Consider the following 18,370-nt stretch of genomic DNA (forward strand, 5'->3'; position numbering starts at 1 on the left):
ACCTTTAAAAAAACTTAACAAAAAAATCCAAAAATATTCTATGTTAATTTAACCCAAAAGCTGGGTTTGTCCCTTTAGATGCTGAAAACAAACCAATATTTTCAGAGTATTCTTGGACAATATATTTATTTATATCTGTTCATATGCCAAACATTTTAACAGTAGTTATATAATACTGTAATCTGCAAGAGTCTGAGATGAAGACTTAAATGTAATTGACAAAATCTAGAGGAATTAGATTTACAATTAACATTCACAATCAGGGACTTTAAGATTTATTAACTGCAGTGGAAAGATCATTCATTTGGACAGTTAAATTGTTAAGGAAAAAATTGTTTTATATATTTGTATAAATATGGGTAATGTGTGATTATTTAAAGATTTGAGAAAATAACAGCAGTGTATTGCAGCACTTCTCCAGTGTTGGGATTCGACAGTAAAAAAAAAACAGCTGAATTCACATGACCTATGACATCACTGTCTCGGTCACATGCTTGATATCTGTGCCCTGCATCTTCTCTCTCCTCCCTGTCTGTTCTGTGAGAACAGTAACAGAAATTAACAATGTCCTTGTGTTTAAGAAAACCAAATGCAGTGCTTGGCACAGCAGTGGACTTTGGTAACAATACCCCACTGTCACAATACCCCACTGTCCTGTGATACCAGTCACATGGAAATATATACATTTTGTATAACAGCTGCTTGTGGAAATAAACTGCACATGTATGTATATTTGATAGCTGTGTAATCTGTACTGCAGCAGCTTTTATTTTTAGGCAGTTGTAATTGACAAAAGGACAGCTCTCAACATGATAAATGATAAGAACCTTGTTGTCATGCCAACCTTTTACACTTCAAAACCAGAAGATGAGAACAAACAACTGTAAGAGCTACTTATGCATATGCAAGTATAAGCATGCACACTAAAAAATTCTTTGCTGCCTATTTTTTTCCAAGTCAATTTACCTTACTATTATTTGTCTTGACTAAAGATGAGTTGTTATTACTTATTTAATGAAGTTGACTTATTTTAACTACATTTTATACGTTGTAGCAACTCATCTGTTGGCATGATAAATAATAGCAAGTTGTAGATCTGAGTTAATTAAACAAAAACATTTAGGGCAGCAAATAATTTTTTACAGTGCACATATATAACAACAATCAGTGAATGGTATATAAGAATAATTTAATATATGAATAATTAGTAATTAGGAGCTCAAATCCAAACACCACCTTTTTAAAAGAAAATGCGATTACATTAATTAAGCAAATGCTCTCGGCACGTTTTACGTTCATCAAATACTTTCGCTTCAATTCTGCTTAATCCTGGTCTCAGGCCCTTCAGAAATACTGGTTTGTTGGCCAAAGCCAAAATCCTCAAAGTGCATGGAAGATGGATGTGAAACGACCGTGGATCACAGTTTTGGCTAAAAGGGATACAGCTACGGCTGAAATCTTGCAAGATGTTGGGTCTAGTATAGGTTCGGATTAGGATAAAAACAATGCTCATCCAGTGAGATTTCACAAGATTTTGGCATTTGCTGTATCCCTTCTAGCCACATCCGTAGTCCGTAGATCACATTCAAACTTGGGTCCCTTGTGAGTACTTGGACCCGCTATTGTGTGCTTTAATGTGTCATTTTTACATTTTGAAATCTGAATTTCATCATTTGCAATGTTTCTAGTTGCATCTTTGGTGATTTTGCAACTGTTTACCATGTCTTGTTCAAAGAAGTGGAGATTTTTGACAAAAAAGCTTAAATGTACTTTAGAGTTTTTTCCAGTGAACGACAGTCAATTTGTTAAAGAAAAACACCACAGTTTTTCAATATTTTACTATGTTCTTACCTCAACTTAGACAAATAAACACATACATAACTTTTTTCAACGCGTGCACCCCATCGCTGCACAGCGCGTCCTAAATGGGCCAGCACCTAGCCCAGCTCCACTCATTCCCCAGGATCCAAAAAGAGATGACTCCAGAAGCCACCAAACACTTCCATGTTTTCCTATTTAAAGACTGTTACATGAGTAGTTAAAGACACACTATGCAGTTATTTTACCTTAATATAACAGCTTCAAAGTTATTTCGGTGGTAAACAAAGTCATAGTAAGGCGAATCATCCTCCTGTAGAAGCTCGGGGAGAACGCCGCTACCAAAACCAGCAATGCAAGCTTGAGAGAACCACCCCTGACAAATCTCGCGAGAATCACGACTTGCTTTACGGCAACGACGTCACACACGTTAGGCTTGTTCGACTCCCACTCGGTCAGGTTTTTACTCGTTGGTGTGAGCTAAAAGACAGCACTGGAGGGATGCTAATCTGGCGATCTTGTTGATGGACTAGTAAGTAAATCTCTCATTTGTAAACTTGTTTGCGGTCTTTGTTGTATGTTGTTGCGCATGCTTGTAGTATGTCATGCGATTATCATAACAACAGTTGTCAATATCTCACATAATTATCAGGACATAAATAAGCCCAGAGGCAAACTATTATGATAAATAGCAATAATCATGTATAGTGACATTATAACGAACAATGTTATGAGATAATGCAACGTCCACAATTAACTTTGTCATGACATTTTGTAATGTTTACTTGTGATTTAGCTGCAATCATGTTAAAACATTATAAGCTAGCAAACGTGGTATTTTATTATTATATGCACTCTACACTTGGAATAAACTTCTTATTATCCTATTACCATCATCTGTAGTTTAGTAGACTATGCAGTAGCCTAATATTTGTATGAAATTGTGAAACATTACCTGGTCATTATCTTTGGAGTACTAGAGTGGGAAATTACGACAGTTGCAAGTATTTAACAAAAACGCCGAATTGCATAGAGCGGCTTTAAGTATGGTGGCACAAAATAAAAATAATGTAGTGATTTTTTTTAAGCTGATATAAAATGAGAACTATATTGAATGGCGGAAGAGCACTTAGTTTGCAGCACTTTACTGAAAAAAATGATTCATTCAATTTACAAATTTTTTTAAGGTAAGTGGTCACAATGAATTTATTTAAGCTACATTTAAACAAAAAAAATTGAAAAAACAAAACAAAAAACTTTTGTTTAAATGTAGCTTAAATAAATTGATTGCGACCACTTACCTTAAAAATTGAGCAAATTGAATGAATCCCTCCTTTCAGTGTTTGGCTCCAGCGCAGCAACATCATCACTCCCAACTTTGGAAGTTTGAGCAAGATGAGATGAGTTCACAGGAGTGACGATGCTACTGCGTCAGAGTCAAAGTGCTGCAAACTAAGTGCTCTTCCGCCATACAATATAGTTCTCATTTTTATCCACTTAAAAAATCGTCATGTTTTATTTTGTGCCACCATACTTACTCGTGTAACTACTCATGTAACAGTATCCAAATAGGGAAAACACTGAAGTGCTCGGTGGCTTCCAAACTCATCTCTGCCTGGATCCCAAGAAATGAATGGGGCTAGGCCAAACTCCAACACATTCACAACGCGCTGCGCAACGATTAAAAGTGCACGCATTGAAAAAAGTAAGTATTCATTCGCCCTAAGTTGAGGTAAAAACATGGTGTTTTCCTTTAAATGGCAATAAAATGACATTTGTGAAAATAAGACACTTCAATAACTGACTAATAACCTTTTCATTGCCATTAAAGTGAAATGACTGAATCTAATCATAAGAGCCTGATAAACAGTCATTTACCAGAAAACATGTCAGACGCACATACACGGTTTGCATCTGAACTCTCCAAATGGAAATGCCAAATTTATAAGGAAGAAGATAATTCTGACCATTTTAGAGAAACATTATATTTGTACAAATGAACATGCAAAACAAGGAGAATGAGGTGGGTGATTCTCACGAAACCATTGAAACACCACGGCACTAATGATTTTAGCTTTAAAATGTGTAATATAGTAACATTAAAAAGCATCAGAATTAACACAATACTGTGTTCTACCTTGCACAATGTGTGATTTCAACATAAGAATTTATAATTGTAAATTTTATCTCATTTTCTGCTGAAATTCTCATTACCGCAATGTGTCCGGCTGTGTTTGAACATGCGTTATTTTGTAATTTAATCAAATTAACACAAAAATATTAAGAAAAAAATAAATGGATGTTTTGCTAGACTACTTTAGATGACAGAAAAAATATTTACTGAATATTCATGAATAATAATAATGAAGAAAAATTAGGAAAATGATGTGTCCATGCCTGATGTTCTCATCCTCCGCAACACTTTTTGAGAACAGTTTAAGCACACATACAGAATTTTAATAAAGTTTGATTTTGAGTGACCAAGCACATGGAACAGTTACTTCAAGATGGCTACCAGATAAGATCATTTTTTTACAGTTAATTTGAAATATTGTCTTGTCAGAATGCTTACACGACATTTTGATTATCATTACCACAACAGATGCTTATTAAATGTTAATTTAATTAATAGAAGCATAATACTTTGATTTTAAATGCATGTGCAGAATCTCCAAATTATGTTCTTTCAGGTTTGTCATGTCATTTTGAAAATATGTCAGTGTTGATGTTTTCTGACTGTTGCGGTAATGAGATTTTTTAGGACTAATTTTTTAAATTATGTTACAAAAAGTGTTAAATGATAAGTAAAAGTTTTTAAATTAATGTTCCCATTTACTCCAGACTTTGTTTTTCAATGTCTGGTGGGAAAAAAAGTAAATTTAAGCAATTTTTACATTTTCATGCTTGACATTTTTAAAACCAAGTTTTCGTGAGAAACACCCAGGTACAGAACAAGACATCTATAGTTAACACCATAAATAAAACAGGAACATGAACAGACACATACAGAAAAGTTAAAGGGGCCATGGCACAAGACGTTTTTAAGATGTCAAATAAATCTTTGGTGTCCCCAGAGCACATATGTGAAGTTTTCGCTCAAAATACCATATAGATAATTTATTATAGCATGTTAAAATTGCCACTTTGTAGGTGTGTGCAAAAATGTGCTGTTTTGGGTGTGTCCTTTAAAATGGAAATGAGATGATGAAATTCAAAGACTGATCACAATGATGGTGGTTTGTTGCAATTAAAACTCAATTGTGCTTTTCTCTGCACTAAATGTCAGTGCTGTGGTTGGATAGTGCAGATTAAGAGGTGGTATTATTATAATAAGAGCTCCTTATGACATCATAAGGAGAGCCGAATTATAACAACCTATTTTTCATGTGCTTGTAGAGAATGGTTTACCAAAACTAAGTTACTGGGTTAATCTTTTTCACATTTTCTAGGTTGATAGAAGCACTGGGGAACCAATCATAGCACTTAAACATGAAAAAAGTCAGATTTTGATGCCATGGGCCCTTTAAAAGAAAAACGTAAACCTTGTTTTCTATAGACAAAGTCACTTTTATTTTCAACACTGTAAATCAAAGTGCTATTAATTACGACTGCATACAGAGCACCGAACAGCACAACGTATTTGAGTTGTCGATTCTAGCAGAGGCCGATGCTTTATGTCAGATTACAAATGAAACTATTACACAAACAGTTCTCAGTCAGTTCAATACATAACACTAAGAATCACAGACTGTGCCGGAGGGTAAAAATGAAATGCTTTTCTCTCTAGATCCTAGAGGTCTGACATTTGAAATGTAGCATAAAAATGACCAAAAATCTGATTAGAGTCAGAAATCTATAGCCTCAGCTTCTACATGCCGAGTAAACAACAACATCCACCATTAAGGTCAAAAACGATGGATTTTTCCCCAAAACACAAACAGTTTGTTTATAACAGAGTAAACCGTACAGTGTATTCTTATTAAAGTAGCATATTTCTCTGACCATTATTAAATAACATGTGCTTGTTTGACATAAAAACAACAGGAAAGAAAACGTTTGTCTGCACTCAAAAAGGGGAGGACACAATACAAAATTAGTACTTCACTGAAGAGGTGAATGCTACAAGAAAGAAATAACTTTGATAAAATAACTACCACTACTTCATTATCATCGGAAACCGTGCCGGTACAGTGTATGTTATAAAAATAAAAACTAAAATATAAAAAATGAGACCGTTTACTTATTTGCCGTCTCACTGTTAAACATAAGCTGCTTATTAGTCCATAAATATACTGTATACCACATTTCATTATAAAATACATACATATGTAGTATATTATTATTATTATTATATCTATATATTTTATTATGATTTAATAAATTACAGTGGTATAACAGGCTTTGGCAAATAGTAAATATAGTAAACCATTAGCGTTTATTTAATATACATCTAGCTGTATAAGTTATTATATATGCAGTCATAGTTCTTCACTAAACGCAAGCGTGTATCAAACATCATCCCTTAGAAAAATATCTTTCGCACCAGGCTGTGATGAAAAATGACAACAAGGAAGATAATATGTTAACATAATAACATGAAATCTGGATTTTCAGTGCATCTACTGTACCAGCTTAAGTCGGATCACTGGCATTTAATTCCCTAAGAATGAACGGTTACATCGCAGGCACCTTGAAATGATCACCACAGTATCACATAGAGAAATTGAATAAAATAGTGCTCACACAAGCAGAATTTCCTTACTGTACAGTATGTAAGCCCTGGTAATCCCACTTTTCCTTTTCTATGTCTGGACTCGTATGAGACTTAATGAAGGTCTTTTAAGAGCATGCTAGATCACTACAGGTTTAATGATGCACAGTTTCGGCCTTTTCAAGGCTCATGCACATGTGGAGATCCCACCTCCAGAGGAGTGCCGGGGTGAGGCAAAGCCGCCGGACTCCCCATCCACATCTCGACTGTCTCTTGGGTATCAAAGAACTCATCTTGCTCTTCAGGAGTGAGAGGAGTCTGAGCGCTGGAGCCAGCTTCTGAACTGCTTTCTCTGAGCTCCAGCAGCACAGGCAGGGATCCAGGCAACCCACAGAAAGTCTCCATTGGTGGACTATCAGGCGAGCGGGAGCAGGCTTCTTCGGTTTCACCACCACACTGGCACATAGAGTCTGTGCCGTCCACTGGTATTTCGCTGGGTCTCTCCATGATGGGAGATGGTATTGAAGGGTGTGTGTCCTCGGAAGGGATGTTGGATTCAGAAATGCTAAGTGCAGATGTGGAGGACACGCACTGGCTTGTGTTGTGCGGAGCTGGATGGATCTCCTCGCTGCTCTGAGGGGTGAGGGGGATCTTCTCACTGAAGCTGAAGCGTGGGGAGGTGTCAGCCGTGGTGGGAGACGAGGGACCGGCGCTAGACACTGTACTGGATGGACCGCTGCTGTCTGTATGGAGAAAGACAAGCACCGATGCGTGTGAGCAGAACATGCAAACATATTTGGTAAAATGTTGGGGGCAGCTGTACTCACACCAGGGTGGTCGATCAGAGCGCTGGCGCATTGAAACAGATGTGGTGAGCACCCTCTGAGGCATGTAGGAGTCCACTGAGGGCTGGTTCTGGGTATCAAACATGGCTGACAGAGCTATAGATGTGAATATGAGCACATATTGTTTAGTTAAGTGAATTGCAGTATCACAAGAACTGAAAGCATTTACGTGAACCTATGCAACTTTTATAAGGTCACGTTCTTTCTGATCCAATTTTTGAAACCCTAGTTAGTGTGTAATGTTGCTGTTAGAGGATAAATAATACATGTAAAATGATAAAGCTCAAAGTTCCCTGCAAGGCGATATATTTTCTTTTACAGAATTCGCCTTTCAATTCAGCGAACGCCAGTTTGGACTACAGCCCTCTACTTCCTGGTTAAATTATGTCAGTAGAGCAGTTTTTTGACTAAACTCCACCCACAAGAATAAGACAGTCGCTAGCTAAGCTAACGCAAGCTAATCTGCTATCGAATCACACTAAACAAACTACACAATCAGAACTCGTTATGCATTTCTGAAGGAGGGACTTCACATAACAAGGAAGACATCAGCCGTTTTTAGGACAGTGAAAACAGCGCTATACAGTAAATTGTGTGAAAAATACTGCGTTTTTACACATGAAACATGAACACATGTTAAATTGCGCACTGTAAACACAATAAAAGCTGCAAAAACACAGAAAGAATGGGACCTTTCATTCTTTTCCAGCCATCTAAGAGAAAACGCTTCCCTGCCAATGACGACTTTTTACGGCAATCCATATTTCCGCTATTATCGACTAGATGGTGTTCTTACCCAAGCATCCACTGATCCAAAAACAGTAAAACATCAACTATGTTTTGATCATCGTTCTGAATCTGATCTTTAACTCATTCCCCGCAATGCTTTTTTGAAAAGTTGTCCGCCAGCATTTTCTTCTAAAAGTATATGAACATACAAATATATCAAATGAAAGAACAGAACCTCTGCTTTCAAACAAACAATCAAACAAAATGGGGAAAACGTTTCATCATATCTTTATTTTTTGCTCTGTTTACAAACCCTTAAATATAGGTAGGTATCTTCAAAAATACAAAATTTTGAGCAAAAGGCTAAAATAATAGCATTTTTGTGAAGGAATTTTGTTAGAGATCATATTCAGAATGATTATCAAAAAAACACACACGGAGTGTAAAATTAACAAATAATTTTTTGCTTAAATTTTTGTATAAATTGGCTAAGTTCTATCCATCTAGTGGATAATCTCGGTATTACAGATGAACATAAAAACTCATCAGGAACACATTTTTTTCAGGCAAATGTTTCCCCTTATTTGACTAGACAACTCGTTAATGGCGGGGAAAGAGTTAACAAAAGCCATTTACAAAAATGCAATAATTTCAGCTTTTTGCTCAAACATTTGAATTTTTGAAGAAACCTACCCATATTTATTAAAGGTATATTTTTTTGGCCATTTTTGCCTTTATTTAAACAAGGATAGAGGAGAAGACAGGAAAGTACAGGGAGGGTATGGGATCGGCAAATGACCACAAGCCGGGAATTGAACTCTGGTCGCCGAAAGTGCGAAAGCACTACATGTCAGAGCGATGGTGTAGTGGGCAGCGCTCCGAGATGTAGTGCTTTCGCACTTTCGGCGACCCGAGTTCGAATCCTACCCATATTTAAGAGGTGATAAAAAGAAATCAAACAAAGATAAAATGAATTTTTGAGAGCAGACGGTCTGTTCTTTCATTTAATATTTAGTATGTTTATATATTTAAAGAAGAAAATTTTCTGGAAGGCATTCAACTTTTGTGAAAATCATTTAAAAAAATGCTGCCGCTGACTGGGAACTTTTTTTAAACCAGGCGGGGAAAGAGTTAAATATGCTGGGAAATCAGAAATTTCATTTAAAGGGGTGGTTCAATGGTATTTCAGGCATTCTGATTTATTAACACGGTTATAGAGTTCTTTCCTCATGCTAAACGTAGGCAAAGTGTCAAAAAAGCATTTGGGCGTGTTACAGAGTATTTCTGTGCCGAATGCACTTCGCCAGAGTTTGTACAAGTTTCGGAAAGTTTTTTTCGATTACAGGTCCAACTAACGTTTCAGGGGTTTCTATACGTATCACTTCTTTTTATGGGCACTTCCCCCGGAAAACCCCGCCCACCTGTCAATCATCGGGAGACGCTAGAACTTACAAACATCACATCACGCGACAGCTTTGTTTAATTTCAAAACTCAACAATGGCATGAATGAAGAAGTGTGTTTTTGGATGTAAGGAGAAGAAATCCAGCCTTATGAAAACAATGGATATAGTTTATTATCCGGGGTAGCAGCGGAGTTTTGCCTGTAAGTTTGATGTTCTTGATTTTCCCAACCGGGTCATGAGTTGCATGCGGTAAATAAGAGTTCTTTCTTATGTTGGAAATAGGCGCGTGCATATTATATAAATGACGCGAACATGTATTGAATCATAAGTTAAAACAGTGTTGTATAGTGTTGCATGACTCATACTCGCTCCACCCGCGGTAGTAACTCCTTCATTTTTTTGTACATTATCAGAAAGAACCGGTAAAGCTAATCTTTCTTTTATAAATCTGATTAAACTAAAGACACTTCGGAGATATAAAGGATGTAATACTACTCTATAGGTACTCCAGATTAACATCAGAAACAGCATGTGTTACGTGAGCTTTAAACAATGAGACATATTACTAAGAAATATCAGATTTGACACAAACAATGTACAATGGTCAGTCCTTCCAGAAAAACGCTGAGTTTTTTTGTGATTGTTGCAGGCAAAAATTCTTGATCTTGCGGCATGTTTTCTCAAAAATGGGATGGAATATGCGTGATATTTATGCAATTTTAGGCGATGAAATTGTGAGAACTTTAAAAAATTGCATGAACTTGCAAAACTGTTTGCAGCTTCTGCAGCTTTTTAATGATGTTCACGTCACTTGATAACGTTCCCATGTCAACAGGGGACATGGCAGGGGACATGGCTGCACTTGTGTGAAGTAAATGCAACATTTTACAACTTTCTGCTAAGATATATGTGTTTTTTGCTACGAAAATGCTGGCATTATGAAATCACGCAAGCCCTGCATATTTTGCACACGGAAATCTGCAATTTATGCTGCGAAAGTGCGGCGTATTTAAAAAAAATGCGGCCTCCGCATACATATGCAGACTTTGTCTAATTATACATTGAATCATGCAATCGCATAATCGCGTTTTCTGAAGGGACTGAATTGTGCTACAGACATCACCTCTGGTTGTCCTGGTGTGGGAATCTCCAGCATTCTCACAGACAGTCGTCAGAAACTCGTCCACCTGTTTGAGCGAGAGGGAGTTGTGGAGGGTCTCCAGAGGGTAGATGGAGGGCACCATGGAGCAGCCTTCAAAACCTGCAGATGAGAGAAGTGATGAGAGCGGACAGTCCTGACATCATCATGCACCTAGATAGCCTCAGGTTACAACAGCAGTCTATAACCACACTGAATCACTGTATCAATGCGAATAGCCATTTCACCCTACTATACACCTTTGTTAGTGACAGAACCACAATCATGTGCAAGAAACAAGACACACAAGCACACACACACACACACACACAGAAACATGACACCCACTTCACTTTCTTACCATTACATAGGAAACCACTATGATCTGACAAACACACTCATATACACACAACTGTTCACTTTAAATCCATTCAAAAAGCAAAACAAACAAATCCATTGTTAATTAGTTGTTAGAGATGCTTCATTTAGTTGAAAATCCAAATCCTCTTAATGTAGATTAAAGCAACACATGTAAACAATCAAGTAATATCTGTCAAATACTTGAGAAACAGTAACAGAAATACTGAAACACAAGAATGAATGCAAGAAAAGCATCACTATGTAATCAGCATATGAATTTTAGGGGACATACAGTATATTTCATGGCAATACATTATGTGGAATACATTATGATTCTGGAGGGGGACAATGTAAGAAAAAACAAACAATAACATAATTTTAAAAATTATGTAGAGTATATGATGAGATCAAGAAATTGTCATACTCCTATAAAACGCAATTTTCTCAATGTGACATTGGAACAGAGATTTATATATTTCTGTTTCAAATCCCCGAGGCCTGTGGCATGCAAATCATTTGCCACAATCATGCACGTCAGTCACTATTTAAGAGTTCACAGAGCTGTAAGCTGACGCGGTTGCAATCAGATGCCAATGGCATGCATCTGCCACACCACACACCCCAGCACACAGCGATGAGGAAACACTCAACATGCTAATCCAACCTTAACTCAGTCTTCAACCATACAGAGAACTGGTCAATAAAAGATACTAGGGCTGCCAAAACTAACACGTTGACTTTTAAGATTAATTAAATGTCTTTAAGTGTATTGTTTACATTTATTTAAAAAAAGATTAATTTGAAAATAAAACTTTTTTCCAACGAATAGTCTGAATTGTCTGCAAGAAAATCAGCATGTGTCTATAGTTAGAATTTATAACAAAATTTTCTTTGTATTGTGGAATTCATTTGTCACTGAAGCTCGACTTGTTTAATACATCACCAAACTTGTGCTGGGCTACAACCAAAGTATTGCATATTGCTGCTGTCCGATGGAAACCTCGTATATCAATTTTTGGTTATTTTCACTTTATTGCATAAATCATTGCTATTTTTCCTCTTTAAAATCACCATGAAAATAAAATGAAAAACTGTAACTTGTTTTGGAATATTGTGGGGTTTTTTTACACATGACTTATCTGTGAGTTTTATTATTCTTTTAAAAATTCATGTGCCCTCATAATCTTTAATCAAAAATGCAAATCTCCTCCCCTCCTCAAAACAATCTCTTTTAACTTTGGCCATATGGTATGGTAGGTGGGGCAGGGTCCGGGAGAAGGTCGCAGCAACATGACGTCAAATGATTCAATCAGATCTCGATGGACAAATTCAAATCCAGCCCTGCCTTATTTCGTTTCAGAAGCCGTTTCACTCGGATATACGTCACCACGGGGAAAATAAGGCAATAGGCCCCCCTTCTCCAAATCTTACCCTGGAGGTCCAGAGCCCTGCAGAGTTTAGTTCCAACCTTGATCAAACACACCTGCGCAAGCTAATCAAGGTCTTCATGATCACTAGAAAATCACAGGTGAATAGGGTTCACTGAAAAAACGAACTTTTTGGTGTAGTAATATTTATTAGATTAACTCTCATAATTTCTACATAATAATATTAACATTTATTGAGAACTAGATTTTCCTAAGTAAAATGATAATAAATACACAATTAATTCATGTAAAAAATTAACTGTGTGGGAATAGTAAGTCTTATTAGATATTTTCTTGTATTATTTAACTGTTTTATAGTCACTGCACATAGTCCTAAAATAATTAAGTAAATTTTAATCAAAAACTTTAGCAGATTCAAGTAAAAAATCTTAGTTCATTTTACTTAAAAATATTAAATTCATTAAACTAAAAAAATCTAAGTAAAATTTACTTACATTTATTTGCACATGTTGTAAGGAATACCCACAATTCTTTGCGACGGAATATTTTTATTTTTTAAGCTTTAACACAGAATAAGAACTGATAAGAACTTTAACTACTTAAATAATTGTTAGCAAAATGTCATAAAGGTTTAAGCTCTTATATTATTCATGTTGTTTTGTTGTAAATAATAATTTTGTGAAGTCACCGTTCAGGTGATCAGTGTTTCTTTACATGAACCCTGTTCAGAACATTATATTGTAATTCTCTCCACAGTGCTGATAATGCATGTCAGAAACACAGTTTGTGTGCGTTTCTGTTCCGAATCAAGTTTATTCAATGACTGACTTGTTGTCAGTCATGAATTTTGTGTTATAATGCCATTTATAACAAAAATAACTAGGTCCATAGGAATATGTTAAAGAAAATAACAAACAGAAAATACGATTTATTTAATATTATTAGGACAGCAATGCTTCCATTTTCAAAAAAAAAACTAACAGACTTTAACTAAACGATTAAAATAAATCTAACTTCTAAATAAAATAATTAAGTAACATTTAATTAATTATTTAACATGTGTTTTATCATGCAATTTTAAGTAAATTTTATTTGATTTTAGTAGGTAAGTTTTACTTATAAAAAAGCAGTAAATTTTACTTTAAAAAAGTTCGTGCAAATTGTTACGAGGATTTTTTTAAGTAAATTTTACAAGTTGTTTTTTTCAGTGTTGGAGCAAAACTCTGTAGTGCTCCGGACCTCCAGGGTAAGATTTGAGGAACCCTGCAATAGGCTTTATGCCCAGCTGAACAACTTCCTGAACTTCAGCCAGCTCCTTATTTCCTGTCTGCCATTACTGGACAAACTGACCAATCCAGGTGTGCCCGACCTCAGTAGTCACAACAACAATAATCAGACACACCTGGATCGATCAGCCCGTCCAACAATGAAGTTCAGGACGTAGTGCAGCTGGGCACAAAGCCTATCGCTACTTCCGTTTCATGGCAACTTTGCCTGTGCGTTTTGCAAATATTTAACAAAAGAAAACAGCCTTTGATGAAACCTCGAAACTCCACACACATCTTGTGTTTGCATGTTTGTAATGCAAGAGTAAATAAAGAACTGTTTCTATAAATATCTACAATGTTTTCTTTATTCAACAAACACTAATACCCCATTCAGACCGTCAGTGACTAGCAGTATCAGAGGGACGCAATCTCATTCATTTCAATGGAAGCTTGCAGACTTCCGGTGACGCGAGTGAAAGTCACCGCTGTCGCCTCGATGGTCATAGCCAGCGATGTGATAAAGTTAAGAAAAGTTTAACTTTATGCAAATGATGAGCAATTTTCGGGAGCGACTACCAATGAGAGCGAAGCAGTGGAGTTCACGTCATCCTTCTCTTGTTAGTTACTGTAGTGGACAGTACTCATTTTTTAAGCCAACCAGATTTAGAAACGCCTTATTGAAATATAAGGGCAACAAACAAGTGGTAACCTTGTGATATAAATTGCAATTCATCGACTGGCCACTAGAGGCTGGCCCCAAACGGAAGTTAATTCCTATTGACCTCCATGTTAAAACATGTTAAAATATGTTTAAAGCCTGCTAAAAAAATTGTTTTTGGTCTGTAAAGCCAATTTTGCCCTTCATGACAACTGTGAGAGGAGATAATTTTTTGTTACTCATCCGTTTAAATTATATTAAGCCTTAAAATTCTGCATAATTAAGGGCGTGGCCACCTAAGTGATGGTTGAACAGCCACTGCTGTCACTAGAGTCGAGCTAGGGGCGTGTGGTTTCAGCAACCAGCCACCTCAGCTTCATCCACGTCTCGCCCCTTTACCCATTTTCGGAGACGCGCGGCCAAGATGGCGACGGCAGGCAACGCCTACTATTGGCTTCAAAAACGATCTTCAGAAACCTACGGGTGACATCACAGACACACTACGTCCATCTTTTTTTACAGTCTATGGCGACAAACAGCAAGAAAGTTGCTAGGCGGTCTGAGCGAGGGGTAAAGCCCCATTCAGACCGCCAGCAACTAGCAATAGCAGAGCGACACGATCTCATTTATGTCAATGGAAGCTTGGCGACTTTCAGCGACACGAGCAAAGTGACAATTGGCGACCGAATGGGCGTGTCCAGCAACTTTATGCAAATTATGAATGATTTTTGGGAGCAACTACCAAAGAGAGCACAGCAGTGGGGTTTAAGTTGAGTTTTTATATAACATTTTATATGAGGAAAGCACGTTACTTTTATATATCCTGGTCTCATCTGCTTTCCTGTACATAGTAGCCTATGCTTCATAAGAGATGTATTTAATTTGGTCTTTTATTATCACAACGTTAATGCATTAGGCAACTTTAAGTGTTTTATAATGTTTTGATGCACCTGGTGCTTCAGATGTGCTCATTTTAAAGATGGACATAAGACGAATCACCACCATCTGTTGGTCTAAAACAGTGCATCTCCCTCTCCGCTTAATGTTAATATAATGAAATGTGTATATGTATGGCCATATAAAAACCACAATATAAAATTTGAAAACCCATTGTATAAATATTTACAAAATCAAAGCGGTTTGGGAGCTAAGAGGTTTCAATCGGACAGTGACAATGTCATTTTTTTCTCTTTCGTTAGTGGAGAGCTGAATGCTTAGAAAGGAAAAAGATAAATTTAACACTACTTAAGATGAACACTACTGCTGAAAAAAAAACAGGAGACTAATTAGAATGATTGTAAATGATTGACAGCCCTAAGATGCACAAGCTACACTTGTCCTAAAGTTAATAGAGTTAAAAAAGAAAAGAAGAGCCGAGTCAATGCAAGCTGCGTTTCCAATGACACAAGCATGCTTCAGACAGCAGAGACGCTATAGCAAAGCCATTACTGCAGTCACGGCACAGCAGGGCATGGAGGGACCTCCGCGGGGCTGACCGTAGAGGTACTCTAGCGGGTCCTGGCCGGAGATTAACCAGTTGCGGAAGAGACGGAGATGATAGGAGCACTGATGGAGGTGGTGGGCAAAAGCACTGTCCAAAGACAACGGGTGGCCAATATTGGGGTCGGTTGAAAAGCGCCTCAGCAGCTGGGCTACCTGGTGCTCCTCCAGGGGCTCTGAGGAAGAAGAGGCAGAGCAGGGAAGAGAAGAGTGGGGAGTAGAAGAGGCCGATTGGAGGGTAGATGCAGGTCTACAAAACCGACCCATTGGGGCAACGTTGGAAACATAATTTGGATATTATGCTTTCAATATTTAGCATGCTATCAGAGCAAACTCCCCACAGCGGCTCTGACACACTTTCATATCTCACATTTTAAACAAAGCTGAGTGACTCCTGACTCCTTTCACCAGCTACTAATCCAAGCAGACACACAGCGACACTTAAGTCGTTTGTAGTCCACTGCCTTAATTTCAACAAGTACGTACTCTTCTCACATCCATCGATTAAGGCACGAGACCACAAGGACTCAAGGAACTCATTAAACTATAAATTAACATGCTGACAACACTGATTTGAATCTGCTACTGTTCACACTGCAGATGTACACTACGGTTGGTACTACTAGGCCCAGTCGATTCATTCAATCGACAAGATTGGGTTAAAGCTGTGGCAGAACAGGGATCTGTCTTTACCTGAGCCAAACCACAACAGAGGTGGTTTAACCGCCACCGGAGAAGTATCATCTTGTGTGCCTAAAGTGAATAAAGCGCTTAGTGGAGTCAAACATTATACAGTACACTACAAGGTGGCCATATCAATACAATTCACTGAAAATGCGAGGGTTGTTGTTGGTGTACGTCTCTAACACAGAATAATCCTGTAGGCTATTCATTTTTTATTATTTGTTTATAGAGCCCAACCGATAAAGGATTTTGAAGGCCGATGTCGATACAAATGTTTGTTGGTTTTAAAATCCGATATTCCGATATATCGGACGATATATTTTTTTTCCAGAAATGCGCAACAAAACATTAACAGATTTCCCTAAAATTGGTTATTTGTAATTATTTATGAGTTTTAACTAAAATAATATGATAATGCATTTAAAAAAAAAAACTTGTTTCTTTTATAGACCCCTTCAAGGTTTGTAAACATTGAATGACTATCGGGTGCGCGCGCAGCATGGGGTCAAACTGTTCATACCATCCAGGCTTTACAATTTAATCTAACAGGGCTGAAAAATGATGACTTACCTCAAATGAAGTGAGGACTACAAACGCAAGCCTCTTTGATATTTGCATTGTTCCAGTCTGCACGTTAATTGCTTGCAGCCGCAGATGTTGTATTTTTTGTTTTTAAGATTCTGCATGAATCGCGAAAACTTAACGGCAGACCTGGTGCAATTTTCACAGCCCACGACGTAAGTAGACATTTTTGACGATACCAAATAATACGCAACTCAATTTGCTGTAATGGCTTTTCTGACCCCAACATGCGCAGTGGGAACCGCCTGTGACGTGAACCGTGAAGGGGTCTATTGTCACGTGACCAACTCACCATGGTGGACAAACTATACAACGGCAACATTCATGACATGGTTGAAGGCTGTTTCATCCGTTTAATTTTTTTTAAATATTTATTAATCGGCCATTATAAATGCCGATACCGATAGTTTGGAAAATGCCTAATATCGGCCGATAATATCGGCCTGCCGATATATCGGTCGGGCTTTATTTGTTTATCAAAAAATAATTAACTTAACATTTTTTATACTTATTTTTTCAACATGCAAATGCACATCAAATACACACCTATTTAAAAAATCTATCTATAAAATCTATCCATAAAATATGAGACAATGGCCTAAATGCACACTAAATTGTATTAGTTTCCAAAACACACCATTTTTTATCATGATGGAAAGTCACATACTATATTTGGGATAATAATGTAACCCTACACCATCCCTTACAAACCCCTTTTGAATTTTAAGGTTTTACTATTCTTGGGGGGAAACTGGATCACCTCCATAACTGATTCAGAAACACACACACACACACACACACACACACACCACGAATGCACAAAAATGTAACTACGCAAAATAAAATAAAACTACGTTTTGGTTAATATTTCTTAAATACAGGGACATAAAGGCTCCTACATTAATGGCAGGGAATGTGTGGTGGGTGAAGTGTGTGGGATTCGACAGGGATTGTGTAGGTGGAAGAAGGACCATCTGCAATATTGTGTCCAAATACACCTACATAAACATATAACATACTCAATTAATTCACATCTGTTGCGTATTTTTGCATTGCATTGTTCTCACTCTTCTGTATGCATACATACATAAACACACAAACATCGGCAAAACACACAAACACAATTACGCCATACCAACATAAACACACAAATTCCCAAAATCTTTGTCGTCTGTAGTGTTTCATATTGCCAAGGCATTTTTTCAAAGCTAATAGAATTAGAATCAGAGAAATCTGTGTAAAACATTCACTGGCTTGTAGATTGACATTCAAAACATTGAACATA

The 18,370-nt window shown here is 37.0% G+C and overlaps 1 protein-coding gene across 24 annotated transcripts in view; it reads right to left on the bottom strand.

Annotated features, from left to right (window-relative positions):
• Positions 1-5,361: 5,361 nt before the first annotated feature.
• ppip5k1a (diphosphoinositol pentakisphosphate kinase 1a) overlaps positions 5,362-18,370 on the bottom strand; it is a 43,171-nt gene continuing 30,162 nt past the window's right edge. For 9 of the 24 annotated variants that reach the window (XM_073859271.1, XM_073859272.1, XM_073859270.1 and 6 more), the window contains 3 exons: positions 10,631-10,768; positions 7,357-7,470; positions 5,362-7,272 (listed from right to left, as the gene is read on the bottom strand). In XM_073859271.1, coding sequence (XP_073715372.1) covers positions 6,710-7,272; positions 7,357-7,470; positions 10,631-10,768 — 815 coding nt within the window. In that variant the 3' untranslated portion in view covers positions 5,362-6,709. Of the gene's footprint in view, positions 7,273-7,356; positions 7,471-10,630; positions 10,769-15,768; positions 15,996-16,512; positions 16,573-18,370 lie in introns of those variants that run through there. The other 15 variants (XM_073859269.1, XM_073859250.1, XM_073859259.1 and 12 more) reach the window with 3 other exon arrangements.

The sequence above is a fragment of the Misgurnus anguillicaudatus genome, chromosome 21 (assembly GCF_027580225.2).
Source record: "Misgurnus anguillicaudatus chromosome 21, ASM2758022v2, whole genome shotgun sequence".
Classification (NCBI taxonomy): Eukaryota; Metazoa; Chordata; class Actinopteri; order Cypriniformes; family Cobitidae; genus Misgurnus; species Misgurnus anguillicaudatus.